The sequence below is a fragment of the Nerophis ophidion genome, linkage group LG03 (genome assembly GCF_033978795.1).
Source record: "Nerophis ophidion isolate RoL-2023_Sa linkage group LG03, RoL_Noph_v1.0, whole genome shotgun sequence".
Lineage (NCBI taxonomy): Eukaryota > Metazoa > Chordata > Actinopteri > Syngnathiformes > Syngnathidae > Nerophis > Nerophis ophidion.
The window spans coordinates 56295554-56322747 of record NC_084613.1 but is presented as its reverse complement, the minus strand read 5'-3'; the positions used below and the strand labels follow the sequence as shown (position 1 = coordinate 56322747).

The 27194-nt window shown below is 38.6% G+C and overlaps 1 protein-coding gene across 1 annotated transcript in view; it reads right to left on the bottom strand.

Moving 5' to 3' along the window:
- The window catches only part of LOC133549830 (peroxidasin), a 115110-nt gene extending 92892 nt beyond the window's left edge, over positions 1 to 22218 (bottom strand). The window contains exon 1 of the mRNA XM_061895662.1: positions 21971 to 22218. Within this exon, the coding sequence (XP_061751646.1) occupies positions 21971 to 22158 (188 nt within the window). The 5' untranslated portion in view covers positions 22159 to 22218. The remainder of the gene's footprint in view (positions 1 to 21970) is intronic.
- Positions 22219 to 27194: the final 4976 nt, after the last annotated feature.

Sequence of the window (27194 nt, the reverse complement as noted above, 5' to 3'; positions counted from 1 at the left end):
GCACGCACGCTTACACGCACACACACACACATACACATACACACACACATGAAAAAAAATGTGTGTGTGTGTGTGTGTGTGTGTGTGTGTGTGTGTGTGTGGCTGAGTACAGAGGAGACATGTGACTAAACACTATCACAGCAACCATCTTCACCAGGAGGTCACCAAATAATAGCCAGCAGGACGCTGACAAAAAGAGCCACCACTGCACGGTAGATAACCCCCTAAAGCAGATGACTGCAAGTAAGACATATGAAGGCTACAAAAAATAATAATAATAATAATAATATTGATAACAAATAAATAAATAAAAAATAAAAAACTACAATTATTATTTTTTGAAACTCTTCCCTGGGTATCAACCGATTATCGGCACCAATATGTAGCATTTTGATGTAAATCGGTATAGGTCTTTTTATTTTTTTTGTTTTAAAAACTACAACAGAATTACATCAGCAGATACAATATATCCACATATAATACTAGTAATTAGTATTTAAGACAAATAAATAATTAGTGAAAACTGTGAAGTAGATACTAATAACCACTGCTCAGGCATCAGCCCATTTGTCCTGTGTGAGAAGAGATATCTTTTTGGTGGAGTATTTTTCTAAATTAATTTAAAAGGGGTGGTACACTTTTTGAGGGAATTTTTTTCTATTTGGAATCATGTAATGTTCCATGATTCAAATAAAAAGAAACATGACAGAGCAGTAAAAGAAGGATGGATGAATGAATCAATGTTAGGACAAAAAACAAAAAACATATTGCTGCCAAAAATCCATCCATCCATTTTCTACCGCTTGTCCCCTTTGGGGTCGCTGGAGCCTATCCCAGCTGCATTTGGGCGGTAGGCGGGTACACCTTGGACACCCTCATCGCAGGGCCAACACAGATAGACAGACAACATTCAGACTCACATTCATACACTAGGGCCAATTTAGTGTTGCCAATCAACTTATCCCCAAATAGAAGACTTATCATATAAGTAAAGAGGAGAAGGCAGCAGCTCACACATTCTAATACTTAACTATAACATCGAGAAAGTAATGATGTTAGCCATCCGGAAAATTGTCTCAAATATCAACCAATCAATCAATGTTTATTTATATAGCCCTAAATTACAAATGTCTCAAAGGACTGTACAAACCACTACGACTACTACATCCTCGGACGAACCCACATAAGGGCAAGGAAAACTCACACCCAGTGGGACGCCAGTGACAATGATGACTATGAGAAACCCCCCTCTCTAAGGGACCGAAAGCAATGGATGTCGAGCGGGTCTAACATGATACTGTGAAAGTTCAATCCATAGTGGCTCCAACACAGCCGCGAGAGTTCAGTTCAAAGCGGATCCAAGACAGCAGCGAGGGTCCCGTCCAGAGGAAACCATCCCAAGCGGAGGCGGATCAGCAGCGTAGAGATGTCCCCAACCGATACACAGGCGAGCGGTCCATCCTGGGTCCTGACGAGCGGTCCATCCTGGGTCTCGACTCTGGACAGCCAGTACTTCATCCATGGTCATCGGACCGGACCCCCTCCACAAGGGAGGGGGGGGAAAGAGGAGAAAAAGAAAAGAAGCGGCAGATCAACTGGTCTAAAAAGGAGGTCTATTTAAAGGCTAGAGTATACGAATGAGTTTTAAGGTGAGACTTAAATGCTTCTACTGAGATAGCATCTCGAACTGTTACCGGGAGGGCATTCCAGAGTACTGGAGCCCGAACAGAAAACGCTCTATAGCCCGCAGACTTTTTTGGGGCTTTAGGAATCATTAATAAGCCGGTCTTTTGAACGCAAATTTCTTGCCGGGACATATGGTACAATACAATCGGCAAGATAGGATGGAGCTAAACCGTGTAGTATTTTATACGTAAGTAGTAAAACCTTAAAGTCACATCTTAAGTGCACAGGAAGCCAGTGCAGGTGAGCCAGTAATATGATCAAACTTTCTTGTTCTTGTCAAAAGTCTAGCAGCCGCATTTTGTACCAACTGTAATCTTTTAATGCTAGACATGGGGAGACCCGAAAATAATACGTTACAGTAATCGAGACGAGACGTAACAAACGCATGGATAATGATCTCAGCGTCTTTAGTGGAGAAAATGGAGCGAAATTTTAGCGATACTACGGAGATGAAAGAAGGCCATTTTAGTAACGCTTTTAATGTGTGACTCAAAGGAGAGAGTTGGGTCGAAGATAATACAACAATTTTTTACCGAGTCACCTTGTTTAATTATTTGGTTGTCAAATGTTACAGTTGTATTATTAAATAGAGGTCGGTGTCTAGCAGGACCGATAATCAGCATTTTTGTTTTTTTGGCGTTAAGTTGCAAAAAATTAGCGGACATCCATTGTTTGATTTCATTAAGACACGCTTCCAACTGACTACAGTCCGGCGTGTTGGTCAGCTTTAGGGGCATGTAGAGTTGGGTGTCATCAGCATAACAGTGAAAGCTAACACCGTATTTGCGTATGATGTCACCCAACGGCAGCATGTAGATGCTGAAGAGTGCAGGGCCAAGGACAGAACCCTGGGGAACTCCACACGTTACCTTAACATAGTCCGAGGTCACACTGTTATGGGAGACGCACTGCACCCTGTCAGTAAGATAAGAGTTAAACCAAGACAGGGCTAAGTCTGACATACCAATTCGTGTTTTGATAAGGTCTAATGAAATATTATGATTGACGGTATCGAAAGCAGCGCTAAGATCGAGGAGCAGCAACATAGATGACGCATCAGAATCCATCGTTAGCAATAGATCATTAGTCATTTTTGCGAGGGCTGTCTCAGGAGAGTGATTTGCCCTGAAACCGGATTGAAAGGTTTCACATAGATTGTTAGACGCTAAGTGTTCATTTAGCTGCTCTGCAACAATTTTTTCGAGGATTTTTTAAATAAAGGGAAGGTGAGACACCGGTCAGTAGTTTACCATGAGGTCAGGATCGAGGTTGGGTCTTTTAAGGAGAGGATGAATAACCGCTTTTTTGAATGCTAGGGGAACAGTGCCCGAGGAAAGTGATAAGTTTATAATATTTAGCACTGATGGACCTAATAATATAAACATGAATGTGCCCGGAATTGTTTTTATTTAAATGTTTGCAATATTTCAGGGTTCCTCAAAATGACACCTTACAATGTATTAAATCCGAAAAATTGCTATATAAAAAGGTATAAAATAGAGTAGATGGTGAGTTATTGTGATTTAGAGAAATCCCATATTTTTACCAATTTTACCAGCAGATTTTATATATTTCGAAACAAATATTTTGTTGTTCCTCTGACCTGCAGCATTAGACAAAGGCAATAAAGGTGTTTGTGAAATCTGATGTTTTTTGTGCTAAATTAACCACAACATTAGCGCCACATAAAATATTATATTGCTCGTGGTCCAATGTTTCCTTAAAAAAACGTTTCAAAAACAACTTAAAGTTTACTATTTATGTTTAATAAACTTCTACTGCAAATGAATATTAGCTCTATATATCGGTTATCAGCCTACTTGGTAACTAGTAATCAGTATTCGTAACAAGGTTTTCAAGGACATAACCAGGCGTTTGCAGACACTGAGTGCCTCACAAAGCCTGACTGCAGCGAATTTCTAACAATGGAACTTCACTTTCCCTCCATGACTCAGAGTTATTCAGTCAGACCCAAGACTGATTTAGGTCAGTAAATGGACTGAGGGACATTCAGACGAATTGCATACTCACACTTGGCTACTCAAAATGTGCTTGGGCCAATTTAACACCTAAAGTTGTTTGGCTGGAGTGAGCGCACTAATCCGTGCTCATGTTTGGCACACTTACTCTCCTGGAGGGTTTGGCACAATTTACTAGGCACCCGCGCAATGTGGCTTAGTCATGGAATATCGATATTTTGATGACTCTTCAAGTCATTAATGATGACCACCACCTTTCTAAATAGAAAGAAAATGCAGTAATACAACAGAGCACAGTAAATGTGACAAGAAGCCCAAGCATATGGGACACTGTATGCTCTGTGCGGACACAGGACAGAGCGGGAAGAGAAGAGTCTGCAGTGTGTCAACAACTACCACTGAACTGATTAATTGGATTTTTGTAAACCCAAAAAGCCACAACGGCGTCCATGAAAGACTGCCATTGTCTTAACATAAACTTTTTTATTGCTCTACATACACACAAATGTGTCATTTAAACTGTAAAACAATTTTAATGTATAACAAATGAGCATTTAGCCTCTCACACTGGTGAATGAATAATGAATGAATGGTAGGTGGTGGTCGTGGGGGCCGTAGGCGCAAACTGGCAGCCACGATTCCGTCAGTCTACCCAAGGGTAGCTGTGGTTAGAGATGTAGCTTAACACCCCCCGGTGTGAATGAATCATGGGTTCCCACTTCTCTGTGAGCGCTTTGAGCATCTAATAATAGAAAAGCGCGATATAAATCTAATCCATTATTATTAGGTCATTTGGTATCATCTGATAATTATATCTTGTTACTGTTCACCGTGACAAAAATAACAAGACATTGTTGATATTTGTGCGTACGGTGTATGTACTTTAAATTACAAACAAAACAATTAGGCCAAAATAATTAATTTAATTCTCAAAGACAATAAGTGAGAGCTATAAAGAAGTAAATGCATGGCCTATATTAGGATTTTATATACTGGTCTCAAAATCTGAAAACAATCCAAGTGTAATTTGTGTTATGAACATAATATACATATATACTAGGGGTGTAACGGTACACAAAAATTTCGGTTCGGTACCTACCTCGGTTTAGAGGTCGCCGTTCGGTTCATTTTCGGTACAGTAAGAAAACAACTAAATATAAATTTTTTTGTTATTTATTTACCAAATTTGCTAAATCTTCCACCAAAAATATTTTTCTTAGTGGATTATTTAATATGAGGTAATGGGAACCTTGGATAGGTCAATAATTCATAATAAAATGGATTTTGATTAGCTGAGATAGGCACCAGCGTCCCCCGCAACCCCAAAAGGAATAAGCGGTACAAAAATGAATGGATAAATGGATTAAGTTTTGAGTAATGACAGTTTGAAAGAAAAAAAAACAGCTTTGTTTTATTAGTCAACATTGCAACTTTTTCTAAATTACATTTAACTTTGAAGCTTTTTTATTTCACTTTTGTTATGTTTTAATTTATTTTAATAGTATTTTTAGAATGTGCTGTGGGCCTTTGAAACATTAGCTATGGGCCGCAAATGGCCTCTGGGGCACACTTTTGACAACCATGCTATACTTAGATAATAAAAAATAAAATCTGATAAATCTATGGATAAAAAGTAGAGCCTGGAGACGCATGCACGTTTATCATAACTCTTTCGCTCTCTCTGTCTCTGCCCCTTCCTCACGAATGGTGCTGCGTGCACAATTTGTTTTGTGTTTAACCCCTTCTTAACCCTGAACGTACATTGAAAATACACGCAACCCTAACTTAAAATGCCACACATTTGAGGCATTTAAGAAACTCCAACCGGACAGCCCTGCAAAGGAGGACATATCCGGTGAAAAGAGGAGGTATGGTCAGTCTATCGTAGTCCGGTCGCTGCCAGCATGCCATGTGTTGTGCCTCGGTGCGCATTGTTTACACAACGTGCGGTACGCAACTTAAAATGTCCGTGTGGAAACTCGTTCCGTACACCTCCGAACCGAACCGAAACCCCCGTACCAAAACGGTTCAATACGAATACACATACCGTTACACCCCTAATACATATATATATATATATATATATATACATATACATATACATATATATGTATATACATATATATATACTACATATATATATACATATATACACATATATACACACATATATATATATACATATACATATATATACATACATACATATATATACATATATACATACATATATACATACATATATATACATATATACATACATATACATACATACATACACAAAGATATACATATACATATATATATACATATATATACATATACATAGATATACATACATATATATATATATATACATATACATACATATACATATACATATATACATACATATACATATATACATACATATACATATACATATATACATATACATATACATATATACATATACATACACATATAAATGATAAATGGGTTGTACTTTTATAGCGCTTTTCTACCTTCAAGGTACTCAAAGCGCTTTGACACTACTTCCACATTTACCCATTCACACACACATTCACACACTGATGGAGGGAGCTGCCATGCAAGGCGCCAACCAGCACCCATCAGGAGCAAGGGTGAAGTTTCTTGCTCAGGACACAGCGGACGTGACGAGGTTGGTACCAGGTGGGATTTGAACCAGGGACCCTCGGGTTGCGCACGGCCACTCTCCCAATGTGCCACGCCGTCCCTATATATACATATACATATATACATACACATATATATACATATACATATATACATACACATATATTAATATATATACATATACATACACATATACATATATAAATATACATACACATGTACATATATACATGTATACATATATATGTATATACATGTATATGTATAAATGTATACATATATATATATATGTATGTATGTATATATATGTATATACATATACATGTCAGACACGCAGGCGTCACTACAAGATCAGGACGCAAGTGGGCAGCTGACACAACTGTTGCACAAGTTGAGAGCATATTGAGGCTACGTGACATCATAGGGATGCCGTGCACAGGGAGACAGGGTCTTGGAACTTCCCATGTCCAACAATGGAGTAAGGCAGAACCCAGGGAAAGAAGAGCTATGGTCCAGGAGGAAGTACGAAACCTGGAAGAGGAAGGTCGAATATCAAGAGCAGTGGAACTAGCGTCCCAGGGAGCTTGGACCAAATGGGACCTCCCTAAGAGAAAGATCACATGGGCAGATCTGTGGAAGCTGGAACCATTCCGCATCTCTTTCTTGCTGAGATCAGTGTATGACACACTCCCGACTCCAACAAACTTGCACAGATGGGGCATGAGAGGGGATCCACTATGCAAGCTTTGCGGGCAGAAGGGTACCATGGCACACATTCTGTCAGGGTGTAAAACAGCACTCACCCAAGGGAGATACAGATGGCGTCATGACAAGGTGCTCATGACACTGGCTAACACCTTGGAGCAGCAGAGATGCAAGAAACAGCAACCCCAAGGGAAAACAAAATGCATCCAGTTTGTGAGGGAGGGAGAAAAGCCACCAACCACAGCAACAGCAAGGAAGAGCCTACTGCAAATGGCACGGTCTTGGGATATGAAAGTAGACCTGGGAGGAAGGCTGCAGTTCCCCCAGGTTGTACAAACAACCCTGAGACCGGATGTGGTGCTGTGGTCTGAAGAGGCAAAGAAGATAATTCTTATTGAACTCACAGTCCCATGGGAAGAAGGTTGCGACCAAGCCTTTGAAAGGAAAAGTGCTAAATACCAGTACCTTTTAAATGACTGCAGGGGAAAAGGAATGGCAGGCATGGCTGTTCCCGGTCGAGGTCGGCTGCAGAGGATTCCCTGTCCAGTCGGTATGGAGAATGCTCACAGCTTTGGGAATAACGGGGAAGGAGAGAAAGACAGCAGCTCGCAGGATGGGGGAGACAGCGGAGAGAGCCTCTTGCTGGTTATGGAGCAGGAGAGATGAGATGAGCTGGAAGCCAGGAGGAGGAGATAGGCAGTGACTTGGCCACCACTGCCGGCCCACCAGCGGTAGGGTGTTACGGTTCAGGGTCGAAACACCCAATGACCGCTGGACACCGTCTGAAGATATCAAGTTCTCCTGGCCAAGGCTCCATTCACCTAAGGTGAATGAAGAAGAAAGCATCTCCGGATGTAATGCAATCAATCATACATACACATATATATACATATACATATATACATACACATATATTAATATATATACATATACATACACATATACATATATAAATATACATACACATATACATATATATACATATTTATACACATATGTATATATATACACACATATATATATATAGACATATATGATAAATATATATATATATATATATATATATATATATACACACATATATATATATACACACACATATATATATATACACACACACATATATACATATATATATATATATATATATATATATATATATATATACATATATATATATATATATATATATATATATATATATATATGTGTGTGTGTCGTAGATGTAGCAGAAACGCAACCTTCCAGTTAATTCTAGTGGGATACATTTCTGCTCTGGTAAACTAATACAAATCTCTAAAATAGTCAACATAAATTCAGATGAACTCAGCATGCACGAATGCATAACATACACTATTGTCGTTCCACCTGCAGCCCAGCAAAAGCATTACCCAATATGATTTTAGAAGGAGATATCCTTGAGAAATCATGCAGATAGGTTATTAAAGCGAGGGATTATAATTTACGATCATGCCAAGACGCCATAAAGAAAATAGCTGAAAAATACATGGCTGCCAGAAAAAAAATGTTTGGGGGAAACATCAGTGTTTCTTGCCCAAAGTGTCTTGTAGAAAATATTTTGGCATTAAGCCTGAGTGTGGTAGTGCTTCTGAGCCAACATATTTCACATCAGGCTGAAATACACAAGTATCAAAATATTGTCTGACACCTCCTTAATGAATGACCTACTCAAAATTACCTATGATAATTTTGGTGGGACATTTTTCAAATCGATACAACCACGCAATCTACAAACGGCTATTATTTATTTAAGTACAAAGTAACTAACATCCCATGTTTTACATTTACCAGGAGGTTCTGCAATCACTGTCTGTTAGACATAACGTTATGACGTATTTTGACAAAATTTTTATGAAACGTCCACAATTGGATAAGGACGTATTGATTAAATTTTGCGCCTGATCCAGATCATTTTTACTATGTTAGTAGGAGTGTGCATCTCTACCTTAAATGGCAAACTGATATGGATCTCGATACATTGGTTTACGATACAATTCAGTAACAATACTTTTTTAAACATTATGATTCAATGTGATTCAATTTCATGCGATTCGATGCAGATGTAAGCTTTGCATGGTGAAAAGAAATTTAAATGCATCATGTCAGAACTATCTCGTGTTTATTTTTCAAATAGACAAAAACAGGTTGTTCCTGTATTATTAGCAAAAAGTAGAACTATCAGCTTCATGGCATTGCAATCCATGAACTTAAAGAAAAGAAGATGTATGAGGTAAAAAAAAAATGCAAATTATGATTAGAACTGTAAATTAATTTTCTTCTGTTCATTCTTGATTTAGTTGTATTTTTGTTTGTTATACTTCCATCCATCTATTTTCTTCCGCTTATTCCCTTTGGGGTCGCGGGGGGCGCTGGTCCCTATCTCAGCGACAATCGGGCGGAAGGCGGGGTACACCCTGGACAACTCGCCACCTCATCGCGGGGCCAACACAGATAGACAGACAACATTCACACTCACATTCACACACTTGGGACAATTTAGTGTTTATTATTTGTAATGTAATATTTGTAATGTTTAATATAAGTATCAAATTCAATAAAAAGACAGAAGGGTTGTGATATACACAAACGACCCAAATATATTGACTGGCTTATTAACATGAACGATAGGTTTGTTTTTATTTGAAGCATGACAATGATGGAAGCTTTACGTCTCTACCAAGGCAGAAACAGAGGCAGCTTTGCACGGACTGGGTGTGGGTCTCCACTCTGCTCTGACGAGAATGGCATGGACTTTATTGTAATTGCATTTAAACGTACAAGGAAATGTGTTTTCAGTACAAGCTGTCTAAGAGCAGAATTTCAGTAGACAGGGTACAGCCTGTGAGGAAAGGCTCACAGCAGCTCCGCTTGTACGTTGAAGACAGTGTTACATGCTTCCACATCTCCAAACAGCCCCCAAAAAGTTGATAGATTTATCACTAGTTGCTTTTGAGAAAAAGTCAGGAAGAGGAGTCGGAAAGTGTCTAGACTTAGCGAGAAAGTTGCCAAGTTGACAACACTGCGCTGAAGTGTGTGTGTGAAAAATAAAGATGCAAGGACCCGCCTTACTTTGCTTCTGATTGGTTTACATTGTGTGGTGCCTTCCATGGATGGCTAGATTTAGGCAAAATTGTTAATGGATTGGTCTGTAATTGTTTTTTTCGGTAAGTCAATCAGTATTACTCAAACTACGGCAGGCTGCAAGGAAACAAGTTGTTTATAATGAAAAAATAAATATAAATGTAAGTAATGTCAAGTGTGGCGTGTGGCAGGAGAAAGTGTAAAAATTGCGTGATTCTCAAGCTCGGCAGCTACGAGTTAAGTTTTTAGCACAGTGAACAGTGAAGTAGATGATGTGATTACCTTGGAGTGTTGTGGCTAAGTTGGAGGTGATAGTATTTCAAATGAGTGTCCTCTTGTCTTGGCAGTTGGTAGCTCTGCTAGCTTTAGCATCCTTAGCTCCCTCATCGCTGGCTTGAGTGTCTCAATGCCGCCACAACAGGTGAGTGCTCAGATTAGTCATGCTGCCGCTACTTTATCGCTGCTTTCCAAACGTTACAAATGGCCATACTTTTTCCAACTGACAATTCTTTTTTTTTAAACCTGTTAGGGCTGGGCGAAAATGAGGACTCAGGTGCAAAAGTGTGACAATTGACTCAGACTTTATTTAATTAATTTTCCTTGTTATCTCTAGGACAGAGTGATCATAACAAAGTGGCTACAAAATCTGTGATATATTTGAGGAACAAAGGAAATGTAGCATAGTGGATAAGGCAACAAACAGAAAATCATTCCATAAGGAGGAAAAAGGTATTGGCAAAAATTCTATATGAGTCTAATAGCAAAAAACAACAATCTATGATTATCTACAAAAAGGAAAATCAATCATGCAAAGGAGTTGGGAAGCCAGCAAACTAAAAGCGCTCCAGATGGAGGAAAAAGGAAGACAAGGCACTATGAAATAGATACAAAAGACTAGCACGAAAAACGTTAGCAACAGAAAATCACTCTCTCAGACGAAACAAAGAAATCAATAAATAAAGCAAGACAATACTTATCAAACTTGGTACAAGGCTGAGGACAAGGCTGTGGACAAGGCTGGATGTACGTAGAAAGACGATATACTCTGGCAACAAGACAGGGGAAGACGAGAACTATATACACATGAGGGAGGGAGACACAGGTGGGCACAATCAGGCAATCAGGAGAGACATTAGACCCAGTGACACAGGAAGAAGGGCAAGTGGCCTGAAACGAGAGGAGGATTAGAATTTTCAAAATAAAACAGGAAGTTTGCTAGACAACACCCAAACATGACTTCCCTCACCACGGTGTGACAAAACCCAAACGTTTACCACACTTTAGATTTAATATTAGGGGTGCATTGTTTGTAAAGTCTTTCAGTCCTGTCTGCTATGTTGCTCTGTCGTTGTCAGTCACAAACGCTAACGGTACTCTCGTGTTACGTCATCACAGACGTCTTGCAAGATTAGAGCGGCCATATTTTACATCAGATCTACAATCAACTGATTCATGACTTTCCAACTGGACATTGACCGATACATACTATATATAGATCAATCCGTAGGCTCGACAAACAATGTCTTCATATTTCTTAAGTTAAAATCGGTTATCGGTTTGTACTGATTTTTTTTTACACCCCTATATGTCACAATAAATTTACTGTACAAGCCTATATTTCTGTGGAGACCGACAAGAAGGTTCACTCAATTTCTTTCATTTAGCTATAGATAGCTCAAGTTATGGGCAAACTTTCAGGAAATGTCCAAAATGGGATAAAGAACATGTGGTTACATTTTGGGGATGATGCAGATCATTTCTACTATGTTACCTTACGTTCTTAATAAAAGCCTCTACTTCTGGGTCGGTTTCACCCACGAAGACAAAGATAGTGAATAATTGGCAAGAAGCTTTGCTCAGTTTATTTAATTCCGCTACAGATAGCTCATAGTGTTATGTAGACCTTTTGATTAAACTTTCAGGAAATGTCAGGAATAGGACAAAGAACATATGATTACATTTTGGGGCTGATTTGGAGAAGGCCTCGCCCAATATACGATGAGCCATTGTTGTACACTGTACAGATACACATGCTATCTGCCCTGCTTTCTGAGTCATAAAAAGATACTCAGACATTTACCCTGCAGAGGGTCAGCTGCGCGTTTACTAATATATTACAGCAAATGTGTGGGGGAATGTTTTAACCTGATGGCAGACAGGTGAGAGAAGGTGCCAAGTGGCTACGACTTCAAAGCTCACAAGCATGAAAGAAATGACAGCAAGCACTTATCTGGGATCAGTGGAGTAACAGACATCCTGCAAGAACACCAAAACAATCATCTCATTGCTGTGGCAAAGGACAGTTGGGGGAAGGGTGTTGGGGTGTGCCTGGGCTGGATGATAGGTTCACATCAAGGCTGTTGTGGGCTGACCCCAGATGTTAGACGACAAAGCCGTTTTCTGCACAGTGGCTGCTGTGGTTCAAGGAGACTAAGACGCCTCTTTGTCCTCCTATTTCCCCTATTCCCGGACTGAATGTAACTAATAATAGGTCATTGCATTGACAAGTGGTTCGCAGCGCCAATAGCACACAAAGGGACCAATGTATCTAAGAGTTTTGCTTGATTGGCAACTGCAAAAAGGGATCTATTGAACAGGGTGGAAAGTATTGGAGTCGGGAACATGGGTCAGTGGAAGTTCTCATCTACACTATTGTACCGTATTATTGAACTTCAAGGTAAATATTTGTACTTTACAAAAGGCAAAAAAGCTAGGTCAGTTCCTAAGCAGTATACAAAATGATAAAGCAAGGCAATATAAAGAATGTTTGAAGGAAAACTGCACTTTATTTGGAATTTTGCCTATCGTTCACAAGCCTGATGAGAGTCAAGAAGACAAAAGGTCTTTTTTTTTGCATTCTAACTTGCAACAATCGTCTTGTTCTAGGTAACTAGGAATGCAGCTAATGGGAACAATACATTCTGACTGTGCATTAGCTGCATCTTGCAAGCCTTTTTTATCATCTTTATAATCCACTCTGTCCCCCAAAAATACGTGTGTTCTCTCATAGCGATTGTGAACAAGAGACAAAATTACAGCAAAAAGTGCAGTTCCCCTTTGAGCAAGGGGCTCAAACTCAAGTTACCTGGGGGCCACTGGATGCAGAGTCTGGGTAAGGCTGGGCCGCAGGAAAATATTTCTTAAAAATGTTTTTGCATACTCCTCAGCATGTCTAGTTGTATACTGCTGTTTCACATTGTATCCCTTGTGCACCGCAACTTTCTCTGTGCAAATAAGACACGTCAGGGTGCCCCTGTGCTCAACCAAGAAATATTGCATCTCCCACTTTTCCTGGAATAGTTTTTGCTCATCACTAACCTTTCTCTTCACGGCAGGCTTTGAAAAAGACATGTTTGGGGTTGTGGAATATATTTGTATTTAGCCGACGCACGGAGAATAATGTTAATTCCGAAATGTGCGTCGTTCCTCTTTTCGTCCCTACAGCAGCACGGCGGTCGGCGGATAATAGAAAAACAGAGGGGCAAATAAGTATTTAGTCAGCCACCGATTGTGCAAGTTCTCCCACTTAAAATGATGACAGAGTTCTGTAATTTTCATCATAGGTACACTTCAACTGTCAGAGACACAATGTAGGAATTTTAAAGAATTTATTTGTAAATTATGGTGGAAAATATTTTTTGATCAATCATTCAAAGCTCTCAATGATGGAAGGAGGTTTTGGCTCAAAATCTCACGATACATGGCCCCATTCATTCTTTCCTTAACACTGATCAATCGTCCTGTCCTCTTAGCAGAAAAACAGCCCCAAAGCATGATGTTTCTACCCCCATGCTTTACAGTAGGTGTGGTGTTCTTGGGATGCAACTCAGTATTCTTCTTCCTCCAAACACGACGAGTTGAGTTTATACCAAAATGGATACATGGATGATACAGCAGAGGATTGGGAGAATGTCATGTGGTTAGATGAAACCAAAATAAACTTTTTGGTATAAACTCAACTCGTCGTGTTTGGAGGAAAAGAATACTGAACTTGTGTACACACACTGCTGAAACTGAGATGATCAGTTGTGCACATTGAACTTGCTACTCAGGAGTATTATCCAAGTCTCACAGACTGAAATCGAAACTAAAAACGGCAAAATGCGTACCTGAAAAGCCGCAAAACATACAAGTGTATTCAAGAGTTAAAATGTGTGTACGCTGACAGCTTTGTTGGTCGCTTCCCAGAGGGGGAAGGGCACTAATGTGATGATTAGGGCTGTCAACGTGATAATAACGAGTTAACGAACATTTACTTCTTGTGGATGCACGATTAATGTGTGCACGTCCTGTGTGATCCTCGGCCCGTCCCTAGCGTAGGAAAATACAAGCTGCCCTGGTTGATAGTCCTTAATTACAGAGTGTTTAGCAGGCTGAATGCGTAAAAATATCACACTCTATTACATAAATAGAGAAGGTTAAGACAGTGTCATGCAGCAATAAGAATATCATTAACCTCTAATAACACGTACTGTACAGAACATCAGAAGTATCTATTTAGGTAGAAATATCACAGGAATAATTAAACATATTTGGCAATCAAGGCATTATCGTAGCAATCTACATGTGTTGCTAATGTGTAAAGCTGGTGTGTAAACATGGAAGTGTATCTCCACCCCACCGAATTCAACCACTGCAGCAGCTGGGGATACAAATTTTGCCAGGGAATTTATTGTCAGGAAAAGTGTTTAAGGCCGTTTTGTGTTGAGCTCTTTAACCATCATGTGACAGATGCTAACTGTTTTGTCATTTCAAAAATATTTAGCTGTATCTTAGCCATACATTTGCTGTGTTTCTCAATTATGGCTGATTTTTTTCATAGGATATTTTTTTCTTGTTAAATTTGAAAATGGTGTACATTGACAGTTTTTCCACAATACCCTGAAGTCACGCAGGACATATAAGTCATTCTAAGGGCATGAAAATATTTTTGATTAATTTTTCTTTTTTGCCTAGATCTTTTAACCCCTTCAACTCTAAATGAAATACCAAACATGTAATGAATGATTTTACTTTAACCCTTTAAAGGCGTTTTGATTAAAAAATATAAGTTTTCAATTAGCATTCATTTGCCAAACGGTTGTTATTTTATTCATTTGAACATGTGACATTAACTGAGAAAAAGTATTTCAAATTGGTAGATTTGAAAAAAAAGAAACAACACTGTAGTTTTTAGAGCTGATGTTTGAGAAATTTGACCCATAAAAGTAAAACAAAAAAAAGAATCCAAAATGTTTTTATGCCCTTCAAAAACTTAAGGATTTGTATGTCATGTTTGGTTTTGAAGATAATCAAACGCCAATGTTCCCAGAGGGTTAAAAATGCATCATGATCAATGAAAAAATGTCAATAGCATTAAAAACTTTGATTATTCGTCAAATATACATTTATAAAGACCAAAATAATCTACCATATATTTACAATTAATCAAGATTAATTATGACTTAACCACAGACAAAATGTGATTATTGTGTTTAAAATATTTTGAAAACCCTATTAGGGATCAGGGTTTTATGCTGCCAATTCTGATACAATCATCTATAAGTGAGCTACACATATTTATTAGTGTTGTTTCCAGCTAGTTTAGCCGTTAACTTAGCTATTAGAATGCCTGCTCCTGATTTGCTGATGGTGTGTAACATGTTTCGCCTAGTCCAGTGGTTCTCAAATGGGGGTATGCGTACCCCTGGGGGTACTTGAAGTTATGCCAAGGGGTACGTGAGATTTTTTTAAAAATATTCTAAAAATAGCAACAATTCAAAAATACTTTATAAATATATTTATTGAATAATACTTCAACAAAATATGAATGTAAGTTCATACACCGTGAAAAGAAATGCAACAATGCAATATTCAGTGTTGACAGCTAGATTTTTTGTGGACATGTTCCTTAAATATTGATGTTAAAGATTTATTTTTTTCTGAAGAAATGTTTAGAATTAGGTTCATGAATCCAGGTGAATCTCTATTACAATCCCCAAAGAGGGCACTTTAAGTTGATGATTACTTCTATGTGTAGAAATCTTTATTTATAATTGAATCACTCGTTGATTTTTCAACAAGTTTTTAGTTATTTTTATATCTTTTTTTCCATGTAGTTCAAGAAAGACCGCTACAAATGAGCAATATTTTGCACTGTTATACAATTTAATAAATTGGAAACTGATGACATAGTGCTGTATTTTGCTTTTTTTATCTCTTTTTTTCAACCAAAAATGCTTTGCTCTGATTAGGGGGTACTTGAATTAAAAAAATGTTCACAAGGGGTACATCCCTGAAAAAAGGTTGAGAATCACTGGCCTAGTCCTTTCAGTGGTATTGTAACTTAATTTTTAAATTTTGCCCATTATTTACAATCCTTATGCAAAACAAGTACACATTTTCTTTTTTCATGCACTCTGTCTAGTAAATGTGAGCAAGAGTCCGCTTACAATGGAGTCAATGGGTTTTGTGGTCGGAATAGAGGCAATGATGTAATGACTTTATGACGCCCATAGACTCCATTGTAAGCAGACTTTTCTTATATGTTTATTTATGAGTTAAAATGCATTTAAGAAAAGAAAACACATGTGCTTTCGACTCTCATAAGGATTGTGAATTATTGGAAAAATGTGCCTTTCGTTCACAATAATTATGAGGACAAGAACACACATGTCTTTTTAGGTTTTTGTTTTTTTTAAATGATAAAAAATGCTCGGAAGATGTGGCTAATGGGAGTCACCGTTGTAGCCTTCAAAGCCCTCTGAAATAATTTCAAAAGCCTCCATCAATGTTTTATATACATGCTGCAAGCAAATATATAATGTAGTAACATACACGTTCATAACAATATGTAATATGTACAATATTTACTGTATTTTGGTCATTTTAAGCAATACAAATGCAGAGAATGATTTCGCCACACCTCGTGTGTGTGTGACAATCAGTGGTTCCATCCATCCATTTTCTACCGCTTACTCCCTTTCGGGGTCGCGGGGGGCGCTGGCGCCTATCTCAGCTACAATCGGGCGGAAGGCGGGGTACACCCTGGACAAGTCGCCACCTCATCGCAGGGCCAACACAGATAGACAGACAACACTCACACTCACATTCACACACTAGGGCCAATTTAGTGTTGCCAATCAACCTATCCCCAGGTGCATGTCTTTGGAAGTGGGAGGAAGCCGGAGTACCCGGAGGGAACCCACGCATTCACGGGGAGAACATGCAAACTCCACACAGAAAGATCCCGAGCCTGGATTTGAACCCAGGACTGCAGGACCTTCGTATTGTGAGGCAGACGCACTAACCCCTCTGCCACCGTGAAGCCCACAATCAGTGGTTCTTTAACTTAATTTATTTCCGTTTCCATAGCAGCGCACTTCCGTCTTCCAGCAACAAATGTGTGTTCCAACTTTCGGAAAGAAACACCAGTGTGTTGTAATCATTGCAGACTTTGTAATAGACAACAAATATGGTAATTTTTTTGGGACAAATGAGGATTCACAACCTTGTATTTTCGAAACTTATTATGCAGAACATAAACTACTATTGTTATAGAGGCGAGCACGAACAGAGGCTGAAATGTTGGAGCAGACAGAAGTCGAGAAAGTAGGGTCGGCATGACTTGGTCACGCTGCGATTGTGGAACTTAATGCCAAACTATGCCGAAATAATTGGATTGCTTACCCAACTCAACTGGAAACATCCCCGGCGGCCAGCTGGACCAAACGGACATAAGTCCATCGAGTGAGTCACTATTTTATTGTTAATGATACATGCAGCACATCACCATACAACTACATTACCCTGTTGAGCTAGCTGTGTACAAATAAAACATGATATAATACTTTGCAGATACTGTAACAAGTTCATGTTTTTAGTCAGTACAGATCGGTAAACTATCATACTGTGTTGTGTATTAAAAACTCAAAAGCCATTCAGCTGTTGACTTAGTAGATAGCTTACATTTTGCCGTAGCTATTTTATGGCTAATGTGATGTACTACCACGCTAGCAGTAACAGTTCCTCAGTGTTTGCTCTTGCAATAACAATGTTGCAACACCTTGGTTATTAAACAGGTTTAAGATTAATTTTAAAGTGATTTAGAGGGCGAATGGACTGTTTCCGTTAGCTGCATTGCTAACCACCTAAAGCAAGCCAATTATTACAAGTTAAAATGCAACAAAAAAAATTGTTTTCTTGTCTCCTGTAAGAATTGTAAAAAATAGACACACTTCCAAAAAAGTGGTTCCCCTTTAGGCCTAGTGATGATGCATTTAGTCTTAGACTTAGGCTATGTCTACACTAAGCCAGATAATCCTTTAAACGAATAATTATTTAGCCTTAACCCAGTTTCAACCACACTAAACCATGGTTTAAGGTCCCCCTCCTCGGACACATTTTTACACAGGTAAGTGCGACGTGTGTTTCTTGAATCTCTGACTCTTAGCTTTGTATGGACTCATTGCTCGTTTACAAACTAAGTTTGGAGAGGAAGTGACGTCAGAAAGAACGCGCCACAGCCAGCTTCACAATAAAGCGGTTTCGTAACTCTGAGCTAACCACTGGAAATATGAAGAGGAGTCATAAAGACATGCCCAAGTTTCTCCTTCCGTTTGTACAAACGCTTTGGAAATCACAAATGAATAACTTAAGAGAAAGCAATTGCAGCTATTTAGAGTCACAGCTGACCCGAACATTCGAAAGTTCTCTTGCCGTCTGAGAAGTGTTGTATCCGAAATAGCTGCAATCGCTTTCTATTAAGATATTCACGTGTGATTTCCACAAGCGTTTGTACAGACAAAGCGCATGCGTACTAGGTTGCTTTGCGCCGGCAGACGGAGGGGGTCGGGGGTCTTAAACGGTGCTATTGTTGTAAACGGAGCCTTAGACTTAGACAAACTTTAATGATCCACAAGGGAAATGTTACACACAGTAGCTCAGTTACAAAGGATGGAAAGTGTAAGGATGGATAGGATAATGCAGGTATAAAGTAGACTAAAAATGTACCGGAGTAACATTATAAAATATTACATATATGGATAGGCAACAATGCCGAGCACGCAGGTGGGATTGAGGGCAACTTTCAATCTTTCCAAATGTTTGAAAAATCTATCTTGTTGTAGTTAATTTTGTGGCGAGTTTGGTCCGTTTTACAAAATAATAAAGCCACAAATTATATGGGATATTAACTTTGCTGAACGTCTATTTTCATTTTTTAATACACTCCCACCAAGCACCCACTGGCAGAAATGTAGATCGGCACCTATGCATATATGTAATATTTACATATTATATATATACACACAATAAATGATATGTACTTATATATCATAGGGCAGCACGGTGATACAGGGGTTAGTGCTTATGCGTCACAAATATTCCTGGGTTCAATCCGTGCTCAGGGTCTTTCTGTGTGGGGTTTGCATGTTCTCCCCGTGACTGCGTGGGTTACCTCCGGGTACTCCGGCTTCCTCCCACTTCCAAAGACATGCACCTGGATATAGGTTGATTGGCAACACTAAATTGGCCCTAGTGTGTGAATGTGAGTGTGAATGTTGTCTGTCTATCTGTGTTGGCCCTGCGATGAGGTCGCGACTTGTCCAGGGTGTAAGCCGCCTTCCGACCAAATAAAGCTGAGATAGGGTCAAGCACCCCTCGTGACCCCAAAAGGGACAAGCGGTAGGAAATGGATGGATGGATTATATATTATATTATATTTGTATATAAATAAATGATAAATGGGTTGTACTTGTGTAGCGCTTTTCTATCTTCAAGGTACTCAAAGCGCTTTGACACTACTTCCACATTTACTCATTCACACACACATTCACACACTGATGGAGGGAGCTGCCATGCAAGGCGCTAACCAGCACCCATCAGGAGCAAGGGTGAAGTGTCTTGCTCAGGACACAACGGACGTGACGAGGTTGGTACTCGGTGGAGATTGAACCAGGGACCCTCGGGTTGCGCACGGCCACCCTTCCACTGCGCCACGTCGTCCCTAATATATACAATGTATAACCGTTACCAAGTACAATAATACAGTATATGTAACAGCTGCAGCATAAAATAGAGCAGGGGTCACCAACCAGATGAGTCGCCCGCTGGCCTGTTCTAAAAATAGCTCAAATAGCAGCACTTACCAGTGAGCTGCCTCTATTTTTTTAAAAGTTATTTATTTACTAGCAAGCTGGTCTCGCTTTGCTCGACATTTTTAATTCTAAGAGATACAAAACTCAAATAGAATTTGAAAATCCAAGAAAAAATTTTAAAGACTTGGTCTTCACTTTAAATAAATTCATTTATTTTTTTACATTGCTTCTTATAACTTTCAGAAAGACAATTTTAGAGAACAAATACAACCTTAAAAATGATTTTAGGATTTTCAAACACATAAACCTTTTTACCTTTTAAATTCCTTCCTCTTCTATCCTGACAATTTAAATCAATGTTCACATATTTTTTTTATTGTAAAGAATAATAAATACATTTTAATTTAATTCTGAATTTTAGCTTCTCTTTTTTTGACGAAGAATATTTGTGAAATAGTTCTTCAAAACTTATTATTAAAATTAAAAAAAATATTCTGGCAAATCTAGAAAATCTGTAGAATCAAATTTAAATCTTATTTCAAAGTGGATTTTAACCTATTTAAAAAATGTCATCAAAATTATAGAATTAATCTTAATCAGGAAAAATGACTAATGATGCTCCATAAATAATTTTTTTAATTTTTTCAAAAAGATTCGAATTAGCTAGTTTTACCCTTCATTTTTTTGGGTTGAATTTTGAATTTTAAAGAGTCGAAATTGAAGATAAACTATGTTTCAAAATTTAATTTTAATTTTTGTTCGTGTTTTCTCCTCTTTTTAACCGTTCATCCATCCATCCATTTTCTACCGCTTATTCCCTTGTGGGGTCGCTGGTGCCTATCTCAGCTACAATCGGGCGGAAGGCAGGCAACACCCTGGACAAGTCGCCACCTCATCGCAGGGCCAACACAGATAGACAGACAACATTCCCACTCAAATTCAAACACAAGTGTTTTTTTTTCATCATTTATTCTCTACAAAAAAAACTTCCGTAAAAGGAAAAAAAATGTACAACGGAACGACAGACAGAAATACCCATTTTTTTATATATATAGATTCATTTATTAAAGGTAAATTGAGCAAATTGGCTATTTCTGGCAATTTATTTAAATGTGTACCAAACTAGTAGCCCTTCGCATTAATCAGTACCCAAGAAGTAGCTCTTGGTTTCAAAAAGGTTGGTGACCCCTGATATAGAGAGAAGATCCAGCAGAAAAATACATTATAAACAAAGAGAGCAATTTGATTTTCCCAATGCTTTCTGGATCTACTGCCGGGTCGGCAATGCCCAATGTTAAAAATTCATGCGACATTTACAAGTGTCTGCTTCTACTTTTCTTCATCAGGGGGAGAATGTCAAGCACCGAGGACAACAAAAAGGCAACAACAGGTAAGCAGAAACAATGCATCCAATGCACAAACCTCCAGTTGTGTTTAAAGTGGTCTCCCTCGGCTTGAGTCTTGATGCAAGGACCCCACTAAGGACGTGACGTTTGCACACCCTGCAGCTTTGTGACCCTAAAAGACCACATCCTGACCTCTCGGGCCAACTGCTAAGCTAGGCAGGTGTTGCTGGAAACTTCCTGGCACATATCGTAAAAGAGCCCACTACTCCACAAAAAGCTCTTTGTTTGCTTTTCAGTGTGATTTAGTGGCCTAGAAAGTCAACGGATAAACACTAAGGAGCTATACGAGTAAACCAAAGAGTGGAAATGTGAGAAGAAAACAAAAGTTCCCAAATCTTCCCGTTAGAGTGAAAAGAACCACAAAGAGGAGGCGACTTACAGAATGGTGGTCTGAGGAGAGACAGCCGGTACCGTTTCCAGGTTCAGATGCATACATCGCACGGTGGTTCGGAAACACAAACACCGACTCGGACAAGAGAGAACCGTATGTGGTCCGCCGGCGAGCAAAAGGCAAGCCGAGACGAGGAGGAGATGAGGGGAGAGGAGCTGGGCAGCCCGCAGCGCCATTGCTAGCAGTGAGGCGAGCAGCGGGCACGAGCGCGGCGAGCAACAGCAAGACAGCCAGCCAGCCGAGCTCGCGCCGACGCGTGCACGCGCGAGGTCTCGTCGATCGCTGGGTTTTTTTTAGTTCAGTGGTTCTCAACCTTTTTTCAGTGATGTACCCCCTGTGAACATTTTTTTTTTAATTCAAGTACCCCCTAATCAGAGCAAAGCATTTATAGTTGAAAAAAAGAGATAAAGAAGTAAAATACAGCACTACATCATCAGTTTCTGATTTATTAAATTGTATAACATCCATCCATCCATTTTCTACCGCTTATTCCCTTTCGGGGTCGCGGGGGGCCCTGGTGCCTATCTCAGCTACAGTCGGGCGGAAGGCGGGGTACACCCTGGACAAGTCGCCACCTCATCGCAGGGCTAAATTGTATAACAGTGCAAAATATTGCTCATTTGTAGTGGTCTTTCTTGAACTATTTGGAAAAAAAAGATATAAAAATAACTAAAGACTTGTTGAAAAATAAACAAGAAATTCAATTATAAATAAAGATTTCTACACATGGAAGTAATCATCAACTTAACCACGCAGTCTGATAGTTTATATATCAATTATGAAATATTAACATTGCAACACATGCCAATACGGCCGGTTTAGTTGACTAAATTGCCATTTTAAATTTCCCGCGGAGTTTCTTGTTGAAAAGGTCGCGGAAGGATGACACGTACGCGTGACATCACAGACTGTTAAGAAATATGAGTGCTGCAAACACACACAGCTGAAAGTCGTCTGCTTTGACGGCATAATTACACAGTATTTTGGACATCTGTGTTGCTGAATCTTTTGCAATTTGTTCAATTAATATTGAAGAAGTCAAAGTAGAAAGATGGAGTTGGGAAGCTTTAGCCTTTAGCCACACAAACACACAGTGGTTCCTTGTTTAGAATTCCCAGAGGTGAAAATTTACTATGGATCACAGCGGTCAAGCGAACATGGATCCCGACCGAATGTCAACCAGCAGGTTTCGGTGAGAAAATTGTGGTAAAAAGTCGCTTCTTACCGGAGATCAGCTGAGCTTGCGCCGTCCATAAAGCTGCCGTCGACTTCCCTGAAACACTGGCATCAAGACACCCGTAGACACACACATCCGACTATCAGGTACTGTTAAACTCACTAAAACACTAGCAACACAATAGAAAGATAAGGGATTTCCCAGAATTATCCTAGTAAATGTGTCTACAAACATCTGAATCCGTCCCAATGCAATCGCGTTTTTTAATTTTTTTATTTTTTTAAATCTTTTTTTTAATTTTTCTAGTCCGTCGCTATCAATATCCTCAAACACAAATCTTTCATCCTCGCTCAAATTAATGGGGAAATTGTCGTTTTCTCGGTCCGAATAGCTCTTTTTGTTGAAGGCTCCCATTAAAAACAATGTGAATATGTGAGGAGCCATCAACATGTGACGTCATCATCTGCGACTTCCGGTAAAGGCAGGGCTTTTCTGTTAGCACCAAAAGTTGTGAACTTTATCAGGGATGTTCTTTGCTAAATCCTTTCAGCAAAAATATGGCAATATCGCAAAATGATCAAGAATGACACATAGAATGGACATGCTATCCCCGTTTAAGAAAATCTCATTTCAGTAGGCCTTTAAAGTGCCCTCTTTGGGGATTGTAATAGAAATCCACCTAGATTCATGAACTTAATTCTAAACATTTCTTCACGAAAAAAGAAATCTTTAACATCAATATTTATGGAACATGTCCACAAAAAATCTAGCTGTCAACACTGAATATTACATTGTTGCATTTCTTTTCACAGTTTATGAACTTACATTCATATTTTGTTGAAGTATTATTCAATAAATATATTTATAAAGGATTTTTGAATTGTTGCTATTTTTAGAATAAAAAAAAAAAATTACGTACCCCTTGGCATACCTTCAAGTACCCCAAGGGGTACGCGTACCCCCATTTGAGAACCACTGTTTTAGTTAATCAACCACTCTGGTATGTAGGAGGGACGATACCTCACATCTTGTTTTTTCTCTTGTTGTTGGTTTTTAAATAAAACTTCACAAATTAAATTGAATAATTAAAAAAAATGATCAAGTTCTAGTTTGGAGGTGTAGCAAACTAGGGAAATGTATTCTTTTTTCTGGTTGGTCACTTGTTGCTAGGCAGTTTTATATCCAGCCATCCATTTCTACCGCTTGTCCCTTAACCATGAATTAATTAACGTGGACCCCGACTTAAACAAGTTGAAAAAATTATTCGGATGTTACCATTTAGTGGTCAATTGTATGGAATATGTACTGTACTGTGCAATCTACTAATAAAAGTCTCAATCAATCAATCAATCAATTTCGGGGTCGAGGGAGTGGGGGCGCTGCAGCCTATCTCAGCTGCAGTTTGGCAGAAGGCGGGGTCCACCCTGGACAAGTCGGCCAGGCAGAACTGATTAGCTCAATTCTGACATCCCCTTTTGCTCAATAAAACATTATTATTTTGTCAATTCTCAATTATAACATATTTGAAGCGTTGATCTGTTTCCATTCATCCATCCATTTTCTACTGCTTGTTTTTTTTTTGATTGATTGAAACTTTTATTAGTAGATTGCACAGTACAGTACATATTCCGTACAACTGACCACTAAATGGTAACACCCGAAAAAGTTCTTCAACTTGTTTAAGTCGGGGTCCATGTTAATCAATTCATGGTGGGGAGGGTATAAAAACATTATTTTTCAAAATACCTCAGTACTAAAAATGTAATGCTGTTTTAAACCCTTTAAAAGGCATTTTGGTCAAATAATGTTTAAATTATTAAAATAATGCAAACTTCTACTAATTAAAACTATGACATCATTTCATCAAAGTGCGTTTAAAGGGTTGAAATACTTTTTTTTTTAATAACATGACATATTTGATATTTTACTTTTGTAAAATATTTTGTAAAATGTCTGGTATCCATTATGGGAAGGGGGTTACTGTCAGGCTTTCCCCTGACAGTTTGTTTGTGTTATTTTTTTTCCTCTGCATTTGTCTTGGTTTCCTCTGTATGTGTAGTATTTCCTGTCAGCGCTCTGATTTTGTCTATTTCATGTGTTTTTCCCTCAGCTGCGGCTGATTGGCACCTGGCCACACCTGGTTTCAATCAGCCCGCTCCTATTTCTATGTGCTTTTGTCCTCCAGTCAGTGCTGGATTATTGATTTGTCGTTGTCACTTCTTGTCGCTCTTGTGATGTATTATCGCTCCTGTCATGTCTTGTCTATGCAGCGTTACGGTAAGCTATGTTTTGATTGCGGTTTTTAGCTTACTGCCTTTTGTTCCCTGCTTCCAAGTTAGTTTTTTATATTACATTTACGACTTCTGTTTCCTGCTCGATTCTTGCTAGCTTCCATGCTGAGTCCCCTTTTATTTTCTAGCTCCCATGCTAGCTCCCTTAGTTTGTTATCTGTCTCGAGCGCGCTTTGTGTTAGTACCCCTTTTGTTGTGAAAAGTCCAATACTGTAAACAACCGATTTTGGTAATTTTTCTCAAATCAGAAAATTAACTGCATCGTAGTCTGAACTGAACTCCTAAAATCACATTACTTTTGCACGGTACAGTATTCCGATTTATTGAGACACACAGATTATTTAGTAGTCCTTCTACTGATCAACTTTATAAAAGGTGAAGGTTTTCATATGCATCTGGCGAGGAGAGATCGCAAAGCCCAAAGACCCAAACACTTCAAAACTGGTGTTGGAGTGAATAAAGCAAGCTTACTAACATTGAGCTTAGAATGGTCGATGACAACGTTCCTACCTCAACCTTATGGAAAACAGTTCAGAAACGTTTGTGTAATGAATTGTATAATCATTCCAAAAAATCTCATTGAATTAAAAAAAAACAGCATATTTTGCCTTTTTATAGTTATATATATATATATTTTTTTTAACTAATTAAAAAACTTAAATAAGAATCCTCCATGTACGCCAATTCATGAGGATCTTTCTTGCAAGTGACAAAAAACAAACAAACACATTTGTATTTCTCAACATACTTGTTTTGCTTCTTCATGTTTTTCCCCTAACTTTTATGTCTCCTCTTATTGTACATAATGTCTGCTTTGTGATGACATTTACATTGTTTATTTGTCCACCCTGTTTCCCGACGCCTTTTTTTGGAAGCAACACTACTGCTCTGATCCCAATGAAGAACAGGAAACATCTGTGAACGTATGCTGCTGCCAAACCCTGTTGTATTCATTGCAACACAAATAAACATGTTTACTGTACTTCCCTTTGTTACTAATGCAGGTCTCACTGTACAAAGTCTAACATCCTGCTCTTTGTAGCATGCATTTCAGGAAAACCCATATTTTAATGTATAATATGTCCATTGCAAACTAGATAATTAAATCATTGTTGTCATTGAAATACTGTGCATACTGTACTGCATTGCACCCTTTATTGGTATTACCAGTACAATATATTTAGATCTTGTTTGTCAATGGTTATAGGTTTGATTCTTATATAGTCTCATCCTTGACCAAGATACTGCACTGGTTGGTCCTGATGCTGCGTCACTAGTGTATCATCTGAAAAATACATTAAGTGTGAAGCAAGTTCTTAATAATTGTAATTCATCACCGATATCAATATTTTCGGACATAATGCTGTATCAATAACAAACTAAAGAAGACAATTCTACTAAGCTATTGGGCATTGCAATCCTCATTTGCATAAAAACCTGTGTACTGTTAAATGATAGTTGCTGAGCTATAATAGAATGAAAACTATAACCACCTTGAGTTTGCTGACATCTGCTGGTAAACCTGTTTGTGAACAAAAACACCACATTTCAGTAGTCTAATGAAGACCAAATCTGAATAAATCCTGATAATTACATCACATCATATCATCAAAACCACCAAAATATAACCCATTTGGGCTGTGAATTTTTTTTCTTCCCAAGGTTGACATTTGACTGGATACTTGATAGGTGTGATGCTGTAATCATCATTTCCATAGTCGAAATGAGATCAGAATGATATTCT